We start from the raw sequence: 20,825 nt of genomic DNA, 5'->3' as shown, positions 1-20,825 counted from the left end.
GGCAAAACATATCTCAACTTTCAAAATGCTTATGTCCAAAATCCAAAGATCTGTTGTCTGTTTGCAAAATAAATGCATATGAGCTGCATATCATTCATGGTATGGTTAAGTGTTTAAAAAGGAACATATCTCAGTAACAGCACTGATTCAGTGATTTCAGGTGAAAAGATAGCTAGGTAACTAAAACTAGGATCGACATAACACCTACCTATAACCAGTTCAAAAGAAGAAAGGATTTGAAGTCAGGTAAATAATGTCATCATAACATATTTTGACCTGATAAGCATTACATTCCTGAATGCTTACTTTATTGTAAAGCAGTGCAACAGCCTCTGAGGTCTGTGTAGCATTAGTACTAAATGTGAAAGTATCAGTAAATATGGATGAAGGTGCTGATGTATCATGCTAAATCTCACTTTGTATGTAACATTTTGCAGGTGCAAAACAACATGCTTTTTCGAACTCCATATTTCTATTATATCTGCCTCCCATGAGAAGAAAAACACATTTTATTCACAATATTTTTTTATTTTATGTTGGATATTTTCTGCACAATGAAAGCTTTGTAACTATAACTGATTTGTATAAACATGATCTCCAGAGGCCCTGAACACAGCACGGATCTTCACCCCACCATGGACCTCTTCCTCCCTCTCAACCGGACTTCCTCAAGCTTTTTAATGACCGCTGAGGACTTCTTGGATGCCGCAGCGTAGCTCTTCAGCAGCCTCTGGAACAGCGCCTCTGTGTGGGGGTGGGTACTGAGGAAGGCTTTCTCCAGCACGTACAGGTCCACCCCCTTATCCTCGGGCAGAGCGGAGATGTAGCTCAGGCCGAAGTCGATGAGGAACAGCTCTGACACCTTGTCCTCCGGACCGCATCTCAGCAGCATGTTGGAGGTGGTCAGGTCTCCGTGGATGACATCCTCGTCGTGCATTCTGGCCAGGACCTGCCCCACCCTCTCAGCCAGCGGCTCCAGACCCTCACAGCGAGCAGACGGGGGGGAGGAGGCGATGTGGTCCCGCACAGTCGAGGAGCCCACAATCTCCTCCAAGAAAATACTGTGGGATGTGTAGTCCACAAAATAGACTACCGGGACAGATATGCCTGAGGAGAGAAGACGAAGAGTTTTATTTAAAACGTGTACGTTGGCCTCTTAAGATTCTAAATCAAATAATAAGGACCCTGTGTTTTCTAGCATCAAGTCATAAGGACGTCATTATTCTACATTTCTTTATTTTCAACCAGATCAAAACCAAAAAAGTACTTGTCTGTGCGTCTGTGCATCTGTGCATCTTTACATACTTTCTGACCTCTGACTCTGTGTGTGCCTATAGACAATTGGTTACTACTGAAAAACAAGGAGAAGAAGAATATAAATAATGACTGAGTGTTTTCAGTTTTCAATCTGTTAATATATAACAGTAAAAATACAGATGTCACACAGGACCAATACACATTAGGCCTGAAATACAGATGGACCACACATCCACATACACAAGGAGTGTATGTCGAGGTGTCAGAGCGAAAGAGCATGTCTCAGGGTTAGAGCTGCCCCAACATGTACATCTTTGGGGAAAAACTGAACAATTATTCACATAGCTGGTAAATAAATAAAAATAAAACAAACATAGAGGACTAACTTCAGCTGTGAATAAATCCGTTTTTTGTTGTATTATTTTGCATGGTTGATTCTAAAAGAGAAGGATTATTATTCTCAAGTTTGGGATGTTGTGATCTCTATTTTTCAAATGTTATAAAATCAACAATTAATAAATGTGATAATAACAAAATCTTTATAGACTATGACGTTTTGTTTTATATCCATGTTGTGTTCTTCCAAGACATCTGCACAGCTCCATAGTGGAACCTGAGAGGAACACAACCCACCCGTCAGTCTCTCTAACAGGCAGACAGTGTGGTGCAGCCCCAGCACGGTGTTCACTTCTGTATTGTAGTTAGGTCAGTGAAAATTGAATAAGCTACTTTTATTTAACGTTAATGAGTGGTCTGACACTCTGACCCCTCAGCGGTGTCAGTGTGAGGGGGGGACTCGCCTGCTCGGCGGCACCGCAGCACGGAGCGGACCTCCTGCACCGTCCTGCGGTGGGTCAGCTTCTCGTCCAGCAGCGGGTGTCTGTACTGTTTCCGGAACCTTTCCTTAACAATAGTCGGCCTTCCCAGGAACCTTGCCCGGTACACTCTGGCTTCTGCTCCCTGTTTAAGTAACTCTGCTTTACTGAGGAACTCTGGGATCGCCGCCATGCTCTTCTCCTGGGCCATGTTTACTTCCGGTTTTCTTCTTCTTCTACGCTCTGTCTGTCTGCTGCTGTGTTCACACAGGCTCCCCCTGGCGGCCACCGATCAACACACCTCAACTACAGAGGGAAATGACGCATAGACCCGGGGTCCTTCTCAGGTCGATTAAATGGAATCCTTGCGCCCCTCACTTGCGTCGTTTCCCTGCGTTTAGTCCCTCCCACCAGGGAAGCATGGAGAGACGCAAGGAAACCACGAGAAACAGGGAAATGAGTTTAGAGCAATGGCACGTCCTTTCTTCCGGAGCGTCACGTGAAGCGACGTCCGTTTGTGATGACGCCGCACAGCTGTTCGTCTGACAGCAGCTCTGTCCCCGTTATTTTCACGAACACCCTCGCCTCTGTTAGTACACATTTACTGACACAAACATTTGTATCATCTGTTGTAGACCCAAATACATTAAATAAAATAAGAACTCATTCTCAAAAAAGATAAACGCCATTCTTAAAATGTATAAACGAACAATAGTTGGATTAATATTGATTAGAGTGCACAATAGAAATAAAATAATTCAGAGAAGAAAAAGAGATATGTTATCTATCAAAACCCAGTTAGATTAACATTCATTAATCATTGGATTGCACACTTTGTTTGTGTGGATATGTAGCAAATTAACATGTTAAATAGCACTTAATGACTGACTGAATGGAAATGACAATAAATGAAAATGTAAAACGAAAAAGCGATCATGAAAATGTTTCCAATAAATGAATAAAATAATTTTTGACCACTTTGTTGTTCAGATATATCACATATTTGTAACTGAATGATGCATTAATTGAAACAAAACACAGTATAAACTGAGGAGTGAGTCCCGTGAGTTTCATGTGTTTTCTTCACTCCGCTGGGAAACTCTGCTCTCATGTCAAGAAGCATCAGATCAGTGCATGCGCTGCATCGTCCAATCAGTGAGCGTTACACAGTAAGGGGGCGGGGCGAGTGTCTGAGGATTTCACCGGAGGATGGTCTGGTGGTTCCTCGGTTATCGCTCCTCCATTATCGCTCCTCGCTCCTCGATCCTCGGTCCTCCGGCAGAAATAAGAGCCATGGGACGCTACTCAAGATGGCGCAGACAAATCAACTTCCGCGATACCGAGGACCGAGGACCGAGGAAATGAAAATAGTCGACCTGAGAAGGACCCCCGGCCATGGGCTAAACAGGAGAAAAGTTAATAGTGGTCAACTTAGGAGGGCAAAGCTACACAACCTGTACACAATCAATAGGGTTAAGGTAGTCAGACATTATGACAATTAATTTAGTAAACTAAAGATCCAATTTTTGTGATGTTTATATAGGGTCTTACCCATGTCAGGGGTTAGAAGCTTGGTTCAGCCAAATTCAAAAGATATTCTTTGTTTATGTCATCTAATTCATTACACAATAAAATGTTTTAGGGGGGGGGGGGGGGTACATACAGTAGGCCTTCAATCCCTGTGCTTGCCTGCAGTGGTGGAATGTATCTAATTTTCTCAAGTACTGTAGGCCTAGCCTACTTAAGTTAACAAATGCGTGTATTTTACTTGAGTATTTTCCCGTTATGGTAGGCTACTTCATACTTTTACTCTATATTACATTTAGTAGACAAATGTTGTATACTTTTTATCCCACTACAGTGCAGAGGTAATGGTCTACTTTTTATGGGCATAGATTTGTCTCATAATTATTTGTGTGAACATAAAAATAATTTGTGTGTAAATATGTGATTTGTAAATGTAAAACACCATCCACAAATGCATTTAAAAGATTTGCAAACTCACAAATAAATTTGCAAATGTAAAACGGATCTGCAAATAGGCTGAATATTTTTCACCAATAAAGCAGATATAAGCAGAGAGATTTGAGATCCACAAGCAGAGATTTGAGATCCGCAAGCATTTCTGGTTGACAAATACAAAATGGATTCACCAATGCCTGATCGAAAGTTGTCAATGTTAAAGAGATATTCACAGATATTTTTTTTTATTTGTGAAAATATTTTGCGTATTTACAGATCCGTTTTACATTTGCAAATCTTTCAAATGCATTTGTGGATGGTGTTTTACATTTACAAATCACATATTTACACACAAATTATTTTTATGTTCACAAAAATAATTATGAGACAAATCTATGCCCATAACTTTTCCTCCACTACATTTACCTTCAGTTACTTTCCAGATTTGGATGAATGATGTGAAATATAATCAACTCTCAAATCAGACTTTAGTTCCACCTGGAGTAAATTCACAAGCTACCCTGCAGTAAGTAATTAAAACTAGCTGCACCTTTACCAGCTTTGATAACACTTTAATGATCAATAATTATAATCGAATTCTCAGGTAGCCTATTTTAACTTTTAAGAAGCTTGATCCGAGCACGAAGCCGCGGACCGGTCCTTCAACCCGCTCTCTGGGCCCTCTCTTCCGGGACAGTTGTCGACCTCTGGCGTCAGGACTGCGCCAGAAGTTCTCCTGTTGCAATCCGACACTGCTGCCACGTAGATCTCACATCTCCCCAGCCCCTGTCCTCGCCGTGGTCCGCTTCTTTTCCGGATGTCTCAGAGCCGAAAGCATAGACCCCGCAGCGGACTCCCGAGCCCCAGAGTTCAGAGCAGCAGCCCGCAGTAAAGTGATGTGAGTTCGGCCTGCAGGAACCACAGTGTTATCATGGGACAGCTGTATGGAGGACAGAGGAGCTGCTGAGACAGAGCCGGGACAGCAGTGTAAGGAGTACTCACACTTTTACTTCAGTAAAAGTAACATTCTGCAAAAGTAGGCTACTCTGTTACATCTCTTGCAATCTAAAAATGGGAAGTAGAGAAGTATTCATCAAAAATATAGTCTGCTCAACGTTCCCAAAGTCAAAGAGGTGAAAGAACTTCCCAGATCTTATATTTAGTTAAAAGTAGAAGTACCAGAGTGAATAGCCTACTCTGTTACAAGTAAAAGTCCTGCATTCAAAATGTAAAAGTAGAAAAGTATTAGCATCAAAATATAGGCCTAGTTAAAGTACCAAAAGTAAAAGTAGTCATTGTGCAGATTGTTCAATTTCAGAATAATATATAGGCCTATGATATGTTTAAGCAATAGCTCACGACAGGCCGTGGTATGGTCATTATATCACAGCTAAGGGGCGTGGTTCGGCCCGACGCGAAGCATCATTATTAGTAAATAATGATGTTCAAAATAAAATAGTCCCTCCGTCGTTGCCTTCTGCACAACACATAGTGCGAGGTGGTTGCTATGCAACAACACTAACAGCTAGCGAACATATTAGACAGAGAGCGTTGATCGATTATTTGGCTATTTATTTACATTAATTTGTATGTTGCCATTTATTGTGCACCCACTGAAAAACTGTCCAGCATCAGTAGAATGGCTTACGTGGTTACTTATAGCCTATAGGTTGAGGTTGTTATAGGCTGTTGCTCGGCGTGGCGAGAATATTGCTCCACTTTCTCCGGTCCCCGAGATTCGGTTTCCAGTAGCTTTCGCACCTGTGGCCACTAACGGTCATAATTTCTCTGCTTTCAAGACCCGCATCAGAAAGCTTTTGAATGGTGGTACTTTTCCAGTTGGTCTACCTGCTCTTCACGTAGCTCTGCATGTCGTCGTTTAGGTGCTTTTTTTCTGGAGATAGACACTGCTCAATAGTATTGAGCAGTGTCTATCTCCTATGGAGGAGTGGATTGTATTGAGTCAATACAATCCACTCCTCCATAGTAAGGCCACCCCGGAGGTTAAAGGGCCCATGTCATGCTGTTCCGGTTATTACCCGTCCCCTTGTGTGTTATGAAGGTTTTTATGCATGTAAACGGTGTGCAGAGTCAAAACCCTCAAAGTACACCCTGTAGCGAGTAAAACTCTAACACAGAAAATACCTCCCCAAAACGCCTCGTTGGAGATACGTCACTGCCCATTTGAGTCTTCCATTTCGTTCCGGGTACGGCATGATGTCATGCGGTACCCGGAACGAAATGGACCAATCCCGAAGAGCTATGGCCACACCCAGCGGCGCTGGCCGCACCCTCTGCCAGCCTAACATTTACTGTTGGAAGCTCTGGTTCAGTTCACAATCGATCCAGTCATGCCAATGCCAAGGACCTGTTTCCTGAAATGGGAGGAGAAATCTGAGCTGTTTGTCCTACCGACGGAAGAACCACGATGAAGTCAGTGGTTGAAATTTCTGTTTAACACTGTTCCTTCAGAGGTTCGAAGAACGTTAATGTGTACGCGGCATTTCACAGACGAAAGCTTCCAAAACATTGCCCAGTTTGAGGCCGGATATGCACAGCATTTGAAACTGAAGGACGATGCTATTCCTAGTTTGTTTGGACCGTTTGGAGCAGGGGAAGATTCGGGTACACAACCTGTAAGTTTGCATTGTTATTTGTGTATTTATCAAACAAGGTATCTACCACGACTGTTTAAATGTGTAAACGTGTTTCGGACTGCTAGCGTTTCCATATATCAACTCTAATATCAGCAGATGGCCTTACATACATGTATCTCATAGCAGGAGAATGTCTGCATTCACACACGAAATACTCATGGACAGTATACTCCGGGTGATTTACCGTACGGTCAGTACATTACAGTTGGCTTTCCTCCGAGCTACGCTGATAGCATGTATAGCTAACGAGGCTAGCTATACATGCTAGCGGAAAACATTGTATTCATGCCAGTTACAATGAATGACCGAATGTAGCAGACTACCCGTATAAGATTGCAATTATAAACACGTTATTGCTAGCCTAATATGAACCACTAGCTTTTGTTCATAGTAGTTTTATTGCACTACATTATAGTTGCCGTTCCTCCGAGCTACCGTTCATATCGTGTTTGCTACCAAGGTAAACAAGAAAGCTAGGTTAGCATATTAGCTGGCAAGCTTACTGTGTTGATTAGATAGATGGATTAGATAGATCCACACTCCTACCACAACTACTACTAACGAATCTAAAACAACTAAGTTTCTCTAATATTTTGTGATTTGCATTTGATTTCGTCCAGCCAGATCCTGGCGGAAAATACATGACGGACGGGACTACCACACTGATGCCTCGTCCTAAAAAGCCCCGGCTGCGATAGGCAAGATGCCGACAACGGGGAGGAATGGATGATATACCGTGTATATATGTATATTTATGTTCATTTTGTACATTTCTAAAAATAAAGTTTGATGGAAATACTTAGTAGGCCTATCCTTTCTTCCCTGAATTATTTGCTCCTATAACATATCATTCATATATAGCAAACCATGATTTGATTTCTCATCAAACAGTATTAGTTTATTACAGGTAAAAATAACTTACTCTTCTATAACAACAGTTGTAGGTACAGTTCGGTTAGTTAGCGTATAAAATATACGGCTGTACTGACGCCATTATAAGACTGATGTTCCGAGAGCGAGCCGAAAAAAGCACTGTTAGACATGGGCGGAGCCTCTCTGGTGGTTGACTAATCAGAACAGAGTGGCCGAGCTGACCAATCGGAGCACACTAGGCTCACAGGGAGGGGGGGGCAAGAGCTCCAACGAGCCGTTTAGTGGAGAGAGTGAATACTGCTGAATACACATACTTTACAGAGATGCTGTATGCGAAACCAATGTGAGTTTGGAAAATTGCACAGTATAAATCTATTTTAGTATACCTCAACAATGTAATTATGATCAGTGGAAATGGCCATGACATGGGCCCTTTAACCTTAAATGTTTCCATCTTAAGCTTTGTTAGTTAGTTTCGTAACGGACGTAATGTAACAGTTGTAACGGTTGTAGCTTTTTCTTAGATGCGGAGGGATACTGACTTGTGAAAAGTAACTACAATTCTACACGTGATATACGCTCATTATATCACGGCTAAGAACCAATCAAATTGCTTGATTTGACTTGTCCGTTTTATAATTTATAATGATTGATCAATAAAGTGTTATCAAAGCTGGTAAAGGTGCAGCTAGTTTGAATGACTTTGTATACGGCAGGGTAGCTTGTGAATTTACTCCATGTGTAACTAAAGTCTGATTTAAGAGTTGATTATTTTTCACATCATTAATCCTAATCTGCAAAGTAATTTAAGGTAATAAATTAATGTAGTGGAGTAAAATCACACCATTAACCTCTGAATTGTAGTGGAGTAGAAGTACAAAGTAGCAACAAATAGAAATACTCAAGTAAAGTAAAGGTCTCTCAAAATTGTACTTAAGTACAGTACTTGAGAGTAAATGTACTTAGTTACTTTACACCACTGGTTATTAGCTAGAGTGTAGAGTCATCTGTATTAAATGACTGCATGTAAAAGTGGAGACAATTTCAATGCCTTTGTAAACTAGTGCTGGATATTGTATTTTTTTGTTATATTTATTTTGTACTAGCCATAATCTGAATCAGGAAAGTATAGTAACTAAAGCTGTAAAATAAATGTAATGTAGTAAAAACAGCAATTGTGGCTTCTAAAGTAGAAATATAAAGTATACAGCATAACATGGAATTACTCAAAAAGTACCACTAACCCAAAATTGTACTTAAGTACAGTACTTGAGTAAATGTACTTTATGATATTACATGAATGCCCTGGGTGGAATGTAACTACATTTACTAGGTAGCCGAGTGTACAGTTTAAAAATATGTATTTTACTTCTAATCTGTAACTGTTTACAAGATGACCTTACCTTTTATCTGACAACTGTTACTGCTTACTTTGCAGATTAGGGATGTCCATACAAAACATGTCCATGCTCATGAAGTGTGGAGTATTGCTGTATCAATCTTTATATATATAATAATATAGCAGTAGTAATAATATGTTTCCGTATGTAATACTGACTGGGTCAGATCTGCAGCATGAGAACTTTTACTTTGATACTTTAAGTATATTTTGCTGCTAAGACTTCAGGACATTTACTTAATAATACTAATATATGCTCTCCCTCCCCCCCTGATAATTCAGTTTGCACTGATTTACCTTAGCAGGGCAGCTTATGTGTGAGCACTGTGCTAATACAGTATTTGTCTTGTAATTGCTGCATTTATAATAAGCACATTGTATCCTTGTATCAGGTATTAAGTACTTCTAAATGTAATAGATGATGGATAAAAACAATCATATCATGCAGATGTCAAACAGATCTGAGTGAGAGAATTTTCTGAAATTCTGTTTTGTTACTAGATTTTCATACTGCTGGTTGCAGCACAGGTCATTTAAAAAACATCCATTCAGGCTCTGGGAAATACAATGTGTGTCTTTCACTATTTTCTGAGACTGTATAGATAAATCTGAAAAATGATATTGACAGAATATTCTATAATGAAAGTAATCACTTATTGCAGCCCTAATGAAAACAGGCCATAGGGTTTGGATTCTTTTCATAAAGGATGCTTCACTGAGTTCATATCAATGTAAATAATCAGAAAACATTAAACACTCATATTTATTAGGACCTGTATTAACGATTACAGCTTGTCAGAGAACATTTTGATGAAATAACCTTTTATTTAAAGAGTTGAATAAACTGCATGGCTCATTTCAAAGCACTCCTAACTTAACATTAAATCATTGGGTGTTGACAGGCGGTACAGCTTGTCAATATTACCCGATCAATGGCTCCAAACGTTATTAAAAACATTCTAAATGCAATCCTCTTAGCATGTCTCTGCAGGATGACTAGAACATATTGTGATTTTCTTCAGTTCAAGGTCTAATTGTCTGAATTTTAAACCATGATGCTAGAAGCCTAACAAGAGCTTTTTGTTCTTCTATAAATTGTTTTGTTGAATATCTAATACTGAAGCATAAGTCCTCTAAAGTGTCCCTGTGTCCAGTTCCTGTCCTCGGTGGAGCTTTTTCCCACTGTTGTTGCTCTATCGTTATCAGCTGACAGATATTTGGTGTAAACAGAAAACTGCCACAGAGCCGTGTATTTTGTTGAGTCCATCTCAAGTGGACTCCCTAATGATATCACGGCAATCAACAGGAGGGTTGTCATGACGACAGGGCAGCAGCAGGCTCTTGTGGGCTCCCTTGTCTTTTCAATGATTAGGACACAAGACTCCCACTGTGGGGCCAGAACTGGAGATTGTCTGGGTTATAATTACTCTGTTATGTTTTGCTCATATTTCACAGAGGATGTCTCAAAAATGAATCAAGACCTGACAGATATGTGACTGTGAGAGGACAGAAGCAATGGGTAAGTTCTTCATAAATGACTTTCCGTTCAAAAGCAGATTTGTAAGGATTGTGGTTGTACTTTAGCAAAGCGAGGTTATTAACAGCTGTAGCATGTTCCTCTGACAGAGACTCATACTGTAGTGTCGCGGCTGATGGCTCCTGTTTGTGCTGAACCCTCAAAAGCTACGTTTAGACGATTGACGGGCAGTCAAAATCATACATCTTTTAAACTCCATCAATCTAATAAGCAATGGACTCTATCTGCAGTCAGTACAAGGAACTGTTCTTATCTTTATGTGTTATAAGACAGAGTCTTCTTTACCCAGCTTTGAGGTCCAGCAGCTTTCAGTTAGATTTGGGTCTGCCTCATTTGCATTTCTGTCAATAGCTTCTGAACATGAAAGACTCACAGGTGAATGTGAGGAGCCGCTGAATGTATCATTTATTAAATAACTCAAATATGATACACACTGTAATCTGATGTAAAACCATTCTGACATTGGATATACTACGCATAAAAGTTTCATTTTGACAGAAAACATTAAAGCACAGTAAACATAAAGACTGCAGCAACTTTTTTTTAAAGGACTTCGATCAATATAAGTCACAAGGCTTGCCCTTTGATGCATTGCGTAAAGCTCATTTATATCTGTTCCTGAGTAAAAATCATTACACTTGTGTTGCTTACTGTGTCATCAAAAGGGGCTCTGTTGTTCTTATCTCAGCAGCAAGATACGTTTAAAGTGGTTCAGTCTGTAGGGGATTAGACTTTGGACCGAAGGGTCGCCGGTCCACGTCCCGATCGGACCAAAAAATACGGAGTGTGGACTGGTACTGGAGAGGGGCCAGTTCACCTCCTTGGCCACTGCAGAAGTGCCCTTGAGCAAGGCACCTAACCCCCAACTGCTCACTGGCGCCGGCTAGACTGGCTGCCTCCACTCTGACCTCTCAATTGCATGTGCATGTGTGCATATACCTGTGTGTGTATTTGTATATGTATGTGCATGATGTAAAAAGTGTGTACTGTGTGTATAAACCTGTACCTGTATAAAAACCAACCCACTCTCTTCAGTCTGCGTACAAATGACACGACTTTACACATTGGAAAGGTGTGCAATAGATACGCAGAAGTCCGATTTTGCGTGCATATGATACGCTAACCATTCCCATTGAGATCTGAGGCCGAGTTTTGCGTGCATATGACACGCCACGTTTCGTGCCTGCACCACTTATTTTTGTCCGGTCGGCTCTTGGTAGACCAGAAGCTATGTGGTTCATAAAAACATGTTCTTACTCAATACCAAGCCACGATTATTGTTTTTATTTTAAATCGTATAATGTCTGACTTTTTTTGCCGTCTGTGAGGAAAAGAAATGTGGCTCAGAGCCTCAGAATAATGAAATCTGTATTTGTTTTTATCTTTTTTTCCTTCTAATTTGTTATTCTTTTCTAAATAACATGTTATTTACTCAACAATAACACACAATTATCCTTGTTTTTATTTATTTGTTTAATTCTATAATCTTGGGCTTTTTAGCATGCTTTTTAGCCGTAAATAAAGTCACCGGAAACAGACGTAGACGGTAAAGTGATTACCCAAGATCCTCAGCTTGAAGCTCGGGATGTTTTAGCCGCAATGCACGTTGGGATATGGTTTTAATGCGATATGATATCCGAAAAAAAAATTCATTCATTTCGCAACATGTTCTATGGCACGTCTCTACTGGGAATTGTAGTTTTAAAAGATGTTTTCGTTTTTCCCAAAATTAGAAGTTGACAGTATTGAACTGTGTACAGCCCTGGAGGTTTAGGCGATAGGAAACAAATTGGTGTGTACAAATGTAAAACATGTAATTACTAAATGGGTGAAAATCGCTTGTGTCCATAATGGGCAGCATTAATATATACCCACATGACAGCTCATTGTTACTTTGTAATTCTACTCCACTACAATTCAGAGGTTAACCTGGTATTTTTACTCCACTACATTTATTTTAGTTACTTTGCAGATTCTGATTAATGATGTGAAATATAAACAACCCTTAAATCAGGCTTTAGTTACACCTGAGTAAAATTCAGTGAAGGTGATTGTCAAGTGCCAACAATCAGGCGAGATATTTGATAGCTGGTGCTTGAGAAGACTAAACATTTATCTGCAGGTCCCTATAAAGTATATTCATTACTCGTTATTCTCTACTAATAGTTCATTAAAGACTGTATATAATGGCTATTTTGCACATCCCTTTCAAGATTTCAAGATTTTCTAAGGTTTATTGACATATCATATTATACACAACTACAGTGTAGTTATGCAATGAATGAAAAACTTGGGTCGCAGGTTCCTCAACAGTGCATCGTCATCAAAGACATCTATCAATATGTGTGTATACCTCCACCATTAAACTGTCAAATTCTGCACATTTCTTATACTATCTACATACATAAGAGTATAATTAATGTGTATAATATCAGTTAAAATAAGTGCTTCAACATAGTTAACATGGCAGGAAAGCAATATATTAGACGTTAAGAACTTTGTCAGGCTTAATATTTATCTGTAGATAGATACCCCCAAAGCTTTTTTCTTATTTAAAAGATGACCTTAACCTAAAGTATTCTTTAATGTGTTAATAAAGGTTAATTAGTTTGTCTGTTTTGTACATCCTCATATTAATATCTTTGTACATCAGGCACTAAACTGTTTTATTGTAGAGATCACTTACAGTATCTTCTTGATTTTTTATATTCTATATTTCTATCATTGACCTTCTACTTTCCCCCTATGAAAGTATGTACTCTTAATATTATATTCATCAAATAACATTATTCAACAAAAATAACATTATTCAACAAAAATAATTCAATAACGTGCTTTAACCACTAGGCGGTGCACACAAGGTACACACAGTATACTAATAATAACTTTGTATTATTAGTGTAGGACACTTATGTATGTATAACATCTGAAGATGTGTCGTTTTATTCATGTTTTTACATAATTGTACAGGATATTGCTATACTATTTCTCATGTTTTACTTCTACACATTAATATCTGATTTGTAAAACATCACAGACAGAAAGGTATATCTGTCATCTGATGGTAAGCTATTGAAATTGTGATTCCATAGATGTGTCTCCCATCACCCAAAACCCCTGACTATTCTTTCAACTCAGTATTTACATTCTTATATTCAAAGAAAATCAGTAATATCTTTAAAAACTACAAGTCCTTTTCTATCAGCTGTGCACCGTTATGGTGTAAATATAACCTATCTACCAATTGGATCAAATATAAAAGTCAGCCAGATTAGTATTGATACTGCAAGGAGACGTATTTTGTGAAAAGAAATGTAAGATGTTGTTTAATTGTTGATATATTTATGATCCACGTCACGTATTCAGTTTCGGCGGCACTTCTTCCTGTTTGTCCAGAAGTCTTGTCATCAGGGCTCTATAAATAAATAACTACGGCAGATGTGTAATATTTAATGCAGCCGAACCGTGTATTACAATGCCGTTATGTGATGACTTCCAAAGAGAAAAGCAAGAACACTCGGAATAAAGTATTATTTTTATTTTTTTTAATGTTTTCGGATTTCACATTGCATAAACACCATCTCCCAACGTGCATTGCGGCTAAAACATCCAATCAGTGAGCTGAGGATCTTTCCTACGTCTGTTTCCGGTATTGTTCCTGTAATGAGAGATCACATTTATGCTACATTGAAGGGTGGAATTGACTACACATCTTCAGAAACATAATTTGCTTCAGATATACTGTAACTCATAGCAATATTGTAACCATTAAGAAAAGCCAACTGCATTAAAAACCCAGTTAACAAACACTAGGTCAAGTATTTTTCTTCAGTAATGAAGATGTAATAGAGTGGCGAAGTCACGCCCATCTACTTCCGACCCATGGGACCTTATTTCGGAAAAATAATGTATTGAAGTCAATGGAGAGAGAAAACTTATCTTTCGATCCCGTTTGAATTGTGCCATGAATTACACATATGATGTTTGTCAATCTTAAAAAATCATTTCCATGTCAAAAAAGTCACAGTTTGTCGTAAAACTGTTGAAATATAAGACTATGAAAAATACGCAACTAGAAAGACTACAAATCCCAGAGTCGCGTAAGTGATGTCACAATAGTTTTCCTCCACTAAGAGATAGCTAAGATTAGCGCTCATATTTCGTGAACCCTTTGAATAGTACTGTCACCGGTGTGATCATTCTATAATACACCATTTAAGCCCGGGGGAGAAATGCTAACGCTAACGCTACATTAGCTTCGGCGATCTTTTCTACTTCATGCTATCTGCACAAATGGTTGACATTAAACATGAAAACGACCAGGCAGTTCAGAGAGAATCAAAGGAAGGCAGGCAGGCAGCTTTGCATGACATTCTTCAGGACGTGTTTCATTGTGGTGATAGTGAGGGTAGTCAATCGTTTTGTTGACAAGACAGTAGTGACGGCCATCTTGGTGATGTGTGTTGTTGACCAGAGATGTAGTTCATTGAGCGTTTCACACAAACAAATGTGTTACTTCACAGTTTTTTTTTTGACTTGCAAAATTATCTTTTAAATTGACAAACAACATATGTGTAATTCGTGGCACAATTCAAACGGGATCGAAAGATAATCTTTCTCTCTCCATTGACTTCAATACATCATTTTTCCGAAATAAGGTCCCATGGAGGTCCACCGGAAGGGGAGGGACTTCGCCACTCTATTCCAATGTAGACACACCTGGGGTCGCTGTTCAGTCTGTTACGCTGAGCCATGCATTGTCTGGAACGTAAAAGGGACGAAGAAGACAAAGTGAAGTGACGTACTTCCGGTTCAACATGAAAACATTCCCAGTTAAAGATGCAAAAACAAATCGCTAAATAAAAAGATAAAACACTGGCATGTAATTTACGTTAGAATAAATAGAATGGTTTTGAATAATAGATGAGAGTAAAATCTACGTCACTTTACTGCCCCGCCCACTTTTGGGGAAACCAACGCTGTCATTTGAACGGCGATCAAGCCTGAAGCCACAGAGCTCTTCTGTTACTGTCCACTCCTTTCTTACAGAAACACGTAACTCTGGATTTGTTTTAATGTTTGAGGTGCAATAAACAACACAGCAGCTTTTTGGCATGTTAAAACTATTATTTTCTGCCTCGCTCATGAGAGTAACAGCTGGAGAAATTACAGCCTCGCCTACTGATTTTAATTTAACCATATATCGAGCCCGATTGTCGATTTCAAATGTGTGTGCTGATATTGTGATATTTATAAATGACTATTATCATTATTATAAGCAAGACAATAAATGGCAAAGATATGTAGAAAATAAACGTATTTAAGATACGTTCATAACAAACGTAACGTGGGAGAAAATATGTTTCTAGAAGATATGTAGAAAATAAACGTATTTGAGATACTGAAGAGAGTGGGTTAACGTGGCGTATCATATGCACGCAAAACTCGGCCTCAGATCTCAATGGGAATGGTTAGCGTATCATATGCACGCAAAATCGGACTTCTGCGTATCTATTGCACGCATTTCCAATGTGTAAAGTCGTGTCATTTGTACGCAGACTGAAGAGAGTGGGTTGATAAAAACGCATGTGTGTGTACGACAGAGTGGAAACTAAATCTCCCCCTCGGGGGATTAATAAAGGTCCATCTTCTTCTTCTTCTTCTTAAAATCCTGATCAGTCTGACGCTACATTTTTACTAGAGACAGTAGAAAAACATGGCTCCTGTGCAGTGGCATAAAGAAACGTCGTTGGTAAACCGTGCTGCTCCCAGCTGTCCTAAACAATTCTGGAAACCACTACTCAACATCTGTACCTCATCCATAGCTTCCTGACGGCAACATTTTAAGGGTTTGAATTACAGACTTTGAAGATAGGTCAGTCATTTTGAAAACACACTCTAAAACAGGGGTGTCAAACTCAAATACACAGTGGGCCAAAATGTAAAAATGGGTACTAGTCGAGGGCCGGACTGGTTCAATGTTTATAGCAAAACTTATTGAAATGAACTTATTGCACATATTAAACCTGGAACTAACAAAACTTAAATGATTGCCTATAAAAACAACATTAAACATTAAATAATCAGTTGCATTCATTTCTTATGGCTCTATCTGCAGCATCAAGAGTCATTTCTTATGATTACATTTCTCCACAGGCCAACAACAGCTTCAACAAAACTATTCCCCTCAAAGAAAAAACCAACCATGCCCTGTTGTCACAAGAAAGAAAGTGCAGAAGGAAACATCCATGTAAACTCAGTGTGCTGCTCTGTGATGCTAGTTCAAGCCAGATACTTGGCATCTCATCTTGGGTGCAAGTTCATCAATGTTTGGGGTCAGGCTCTGAGCTGAGGAGATCCTCAGGATTGAGTGAAGGTGTGCGTGCAATATACCGGCGGGCCAGATCTAATAGTAATTAGAAATTATCCTGCGGGCCGAAATGAAATCCACCAAGGGCCTGATTTGGCCCCCGGGCCTTGAGTTTGACACATGTGCTCTAAAATGTATCTCCCGTCAAGCCATAATTAAATCAGGCAATTCCATTTTGATCCACTCTATATTTCTTATTTTGATTGGTATTTATGGAGTTGCTTTTTATTTTGGAGTCAGCCTCTGTTGGTCTTGAGTGGTACTGCACCTTAAAGAGGCCAAATGCTGCTAATTTCCAGGTTCATATTAGTATAGTGTCTCTACTTTAAAGAGTCCTCTCCTGCTCATGCTCAGGTTCATATCAGTATTTAGTGTCTCTATGTCTCCATGCTTTAATGTACAAAAAGCTCTTTATTTTTCTCATACTGCCTCAGATCTGGTGAAAACCCTATTTAGTTTCAACATTTAATTCCCATGTTCATCATAGTTCATTTTGGTGTGTTTATGTATATATGTTTTCAGTGTACTCCACTCAAAGAGTAACTCATGTGAATGTGTTCCTCCCTCGCAGGGATCTCCACCCTCCTGTTGGCCAGTGTGGTGTCCAGTCTTGGCGGCCTGGTCTATGGTTATGAGATGGGCATCATCTCTGGGGCTCTGCTGCAGCTCAAGGCAGAGTTCAGCCTCTCGTGTTTCCAGCAGGAGGCCGCGGTCAGCTCCCTGTTGGTCGGAGCTCTGCTGGCCTCCATCGTGGGCGGAAGCCTGATCGACCACCGGGGCCGCAGGAACTCCATCCTCCTCAGCAACGTGTTGATCCTGGCCGGCAGCCTGGTCCTGCTCATCAGCTCCTTCTCTGCTCTGCTGGTGGGCCGGATGACGGTGGGCTTCGCCATGTGCATATCCTCCATGTCGTGCTGCATCTTTGTGTCTGAGCTGGTCCCCCCAGAGCGCCGGGGATTCCTGGTGACGCTGTATGAAGCTGGGATCACTGTGGGCATCCTGGCAGCATACACCATGAACTACTTCCTGTCTGACTGCAACAGAGGGTGGAAGTGGATGTTTGGATTAGCCGTAGTACCGACTGTGATTCAGCTCGTCTCCATCTGCTTTCTTCCATCCAGCACTCAGGAGTCTTTAAGCCAAAGCTCTCAAAGTGAAACAGACCTGATGAGTTCTGATGGCGTGGAAAACAAGAAGGTTCAGTACAGCAGCATATTCCTGTTCCAGCGTAAAGACAACATGAGGATCCGGACCGTGCTCGGCCTCGGGCTGGTGCTCTTCCAGCAGTTCACAGGCCAGCCCAATGTTCTCTTCTACGCCTCCACCATCTTCCACTCAGTGGGCTTTCAGAGCAACTCCTCGGCAGTGCTGGCGTCTGTGGGCCTGGGATCGGTCAAAGTGATCGCCACTCTGACCTCAATGCTGTTCTCAGACAGGGTGGGCAGGAGGCCTCTGCTCATCAGCGGATGCTCTGTGATGGCTCTGGGTCTGATCACCATCGGACTCCTCAGTGGATATTCAGAGATGAATGCTGAGAGGCCTTGTAACTCTGACAGCATTAATATTAACACAACACATCTACCTCATTTAGCTGTTAGTAATCAGACACTTTTTGATAGGCCTTTAGAGGAGAGCCAAAGTCTTTTTAATAACCACGCACAAGATGGAGATGAGGTTCTTGACACTCTGGCATCTTCTCCTGGCGTCCATGGCACCGCTGTGAACTGGATCATCCTCGTGTGCATGATGGCTGTCGTCAGTGCTTACTCCGTTGGATTTGGACCAAGTTTGTACATTTACTCAAAATGTTGTTGTTTTTTCAAATTTTGGATCTAACTATTCAGAATTGTACAGACATGTAATGCTAGACAAGACCAGATTGATCACAATACAACCGTAACACTTTCAGTCTACATTAATAAGTATTGTGGAGATGCTAGCATTCAATGACACTTATGGAGTTGTTGGAGCTGTGACATTAAGAAGTGTTTTTGTCTTTGAACAGTGACCTGGCTGCTCCTGAGTGAAATATTTCCAGCTGCCATCAGAGGAAGAGCATTCGCTTTCATCAACTGCTTCAACTGGGCTGCCAACCTGTTGGTCACCTTCACGTTCCTCAATTTTATCGGTGAGTTCCCAAACACCTCTCTTTTCAAGAGGATATTGTGTCTAGTCACAGTGGTAAAAAGGCAGGGGGTCAATGATGGTTGTGTTCCATTAACATTTCCAAGTGAGTCAGCAAAAATACTAACGTGGCCTGAACTGCAAAAAGCCACAAATGGTTAATTACACGTGCCTCATTTATCAACTACTAAATGTGATCTAAAATGGTAGATCCATAGTATCTGTGTAGCAACTAATTATCACCACATATGAGCTAGATATGACGAACATGCTAGAAAACAGTGCCTCATCCTCATCCAGCAGACATGTCAGCATAGTCATGTTTGTGCCCACCTGTTCTCTCTCTTGGTTCTCCACAAACTCCTGAGAAAAGATAGCTCTTTAGCCGCTAAATGCTATTAAACTTTGACTAGCTAGCACGCTCCAGTCCTGTAAGTGGTGCCATGCCGCCAGCATCGCAGCCATTTCCCCCACCAATCATTGGGGTCATACATTAATAACAGATAAACTGCATAGCTTTATGCGTATGTCTTTATTTTAGAAGCAAATAAAAACACCAAATGAATAGTGACATTGGATGTCATAAGCCGACAGTAATAGGGAAAAAAACCACACTTTTTAAAATGTGTACATTTTTTTATTCAGTAATCACTGAAAGTAATTTGTTTAAAGGAATTAAAGTGATCTAATTGTAGTGACCCTAGTACTGTGTATGTTGACTCATTGGCATGGCTTACCAAGATCATTTAATAAGTAGTACAAGTCAAAATATCTGCTGCAAAACAAGGTTCTACATGATGAACAAAGGACAGACACTGTGGATGGACCAGACCGCTGTGAAGGGCTTTAAATTCATATGAAGAAAATAATCATAATGCAGCTTGAAAATAATATTCAGATCAGTACTTGTTTCTATCTGAACAATGTTATGAACATTTGATTTACTTGAGGCCGTAAGAAAACGTCTCCAGATCACTCTGTCGGGCCGGAATTCATTGATAAATTAATTTCCGTTCTTACATAAAATCCTCTAAATGTCATATATTCTTAAGAGTTTTTCCCTGACTTCCAATAAAATGTTGGCCCCACAGACTGAGCTGTGTTTTGAATCCACAGATGTGGTGGGTCTGTCGGGGATATTTCTCCTGTACGGTGTGACGGCTGTGGCTGCTGCAGTTTTCCTCTACTTCATGCTACCAGAGACCAAAGGGAAGACTCTGGAGGAGATAGACAAGGAGCTGCGTTTGAACAAGTAGGATCTGTATTTGTCTGATGAAATACACAAAATCATGTCAGACGGCATCCTGACACACTGATGTGTGTGTCCTTGTGTTCCAGGTTTTACCACAGCGAGGATTGCTGTAGCATCATCAGCCGGAGAGGCTTTTCCCGACAGTACCAGAGAGTGCACTGCCAGGTTGTCACCTCAGGGTGATGCATTGTATGATGTTGACATACCATGACACTTGGACTGATGCTAGTCTCTTCTCTGCGGCAAAGCATGTGTTGTATCTTTGTAAAACATGCAAACGGCTTGTTTTTGTGTGTTCAAGTGTGTTGTTCTTGAACACACATGATTCAGTAACTACGTCACTGTTGCAGCTTTACCAGCTGCTGTAGTTTCACAGAGCAGAACACTTTTGTAAAGGGCCTTTTTGCTTAAAAATAATTCAGTTTCAACAATAATCTGCAGATTTGTTTACTGGCCATCTGATCATTTAACACCGTGTTCCCTTTGTAAAAATAATTGTGACGTAACATTGTTGACGGGAAAAATACAATACTTGAAATGATCCGAGTCTTGAGTCCTAGATGTGTTTTGGTATTGCTT

At 40.2% G+C, this 20,825-nt stretch overlaps 2 protein-coding genes across 2 annotated transcripts; one reads left to right on the top strand and one right to left on the bottom strand.

Annotated features, from left to right (window-relative positions):
• Window positions 1-506: 506 nt before the first annotated feature.
• On the bottom strand, window positions 507-2,576 carry tp53rk (TP53 regulating kinase). Its single transcript, XM_034143522.1, has 2 exons — window positions 2,058-2,576; window positions 507-1,107 (listed from the first exon to the last, which is right to left on the bottom strand). The coding sequence occupies exons 1-2, from the start codon at window positions 2,281-2,283 to the stop codon at window positions 626-628; spliced, it is 708 nt and encodes a 235-aa protein (XP_033999413.1). The 5' UTR covers window positions 2,284-2,576; the 3' UTR covers window positions 507-625.
• Window positions 2,577-4,839: 2,263 nt separating this feature from the next.
• Window positions 4,840-20,787, top strand: slc2a10 (solute carrier family 2 member 10). Its single transcript, XM_034144319.1, has 6 exons — window positions 4,840-5,021; window positions 10,419-10,482; window positions 17,442-18,656; window positions 18,876-18,998; window positions 20,111-20,246; window positions 20,333-20,787. The coding sequence occupies exons 2-6, from the start codon at window positions 10,479-10,481 to the stop codon at window positions 20,427-20,429; spliced, it is 1,575 nt and encodes a 524-aa protein (XP_034000210.1). The 5' UTR covers window positions 4,840-5,021; window positions 10,419-10,478; the 3' UTR covers window positions 20,430-20,787.
• The last annotated feature ends 38 nt before the right edge of the window (window positions 20,788-20,825 follow it).

The sequence above is a fragment of the Trematomus bernacchii genome, unplaced genomic scaffold (assembly GCF_902827165.1).
Source record: "Trematomus bernacchii unplaced genomic scaffold, fTreBer1.1, whole genome shotgun sequence".
In the NCBI taxonomy this organism is placed as follows: Eukaryota; Metazoa; Chordata; class Actinopteri; order Perciformes; family Nototheniidae; genus Trematomus; species Trematomus bernacchii.
Note: the sequence above shows the minus strand (reverse complement) of the source record. Positions and strands in the feature narration are given on the sequence as shown.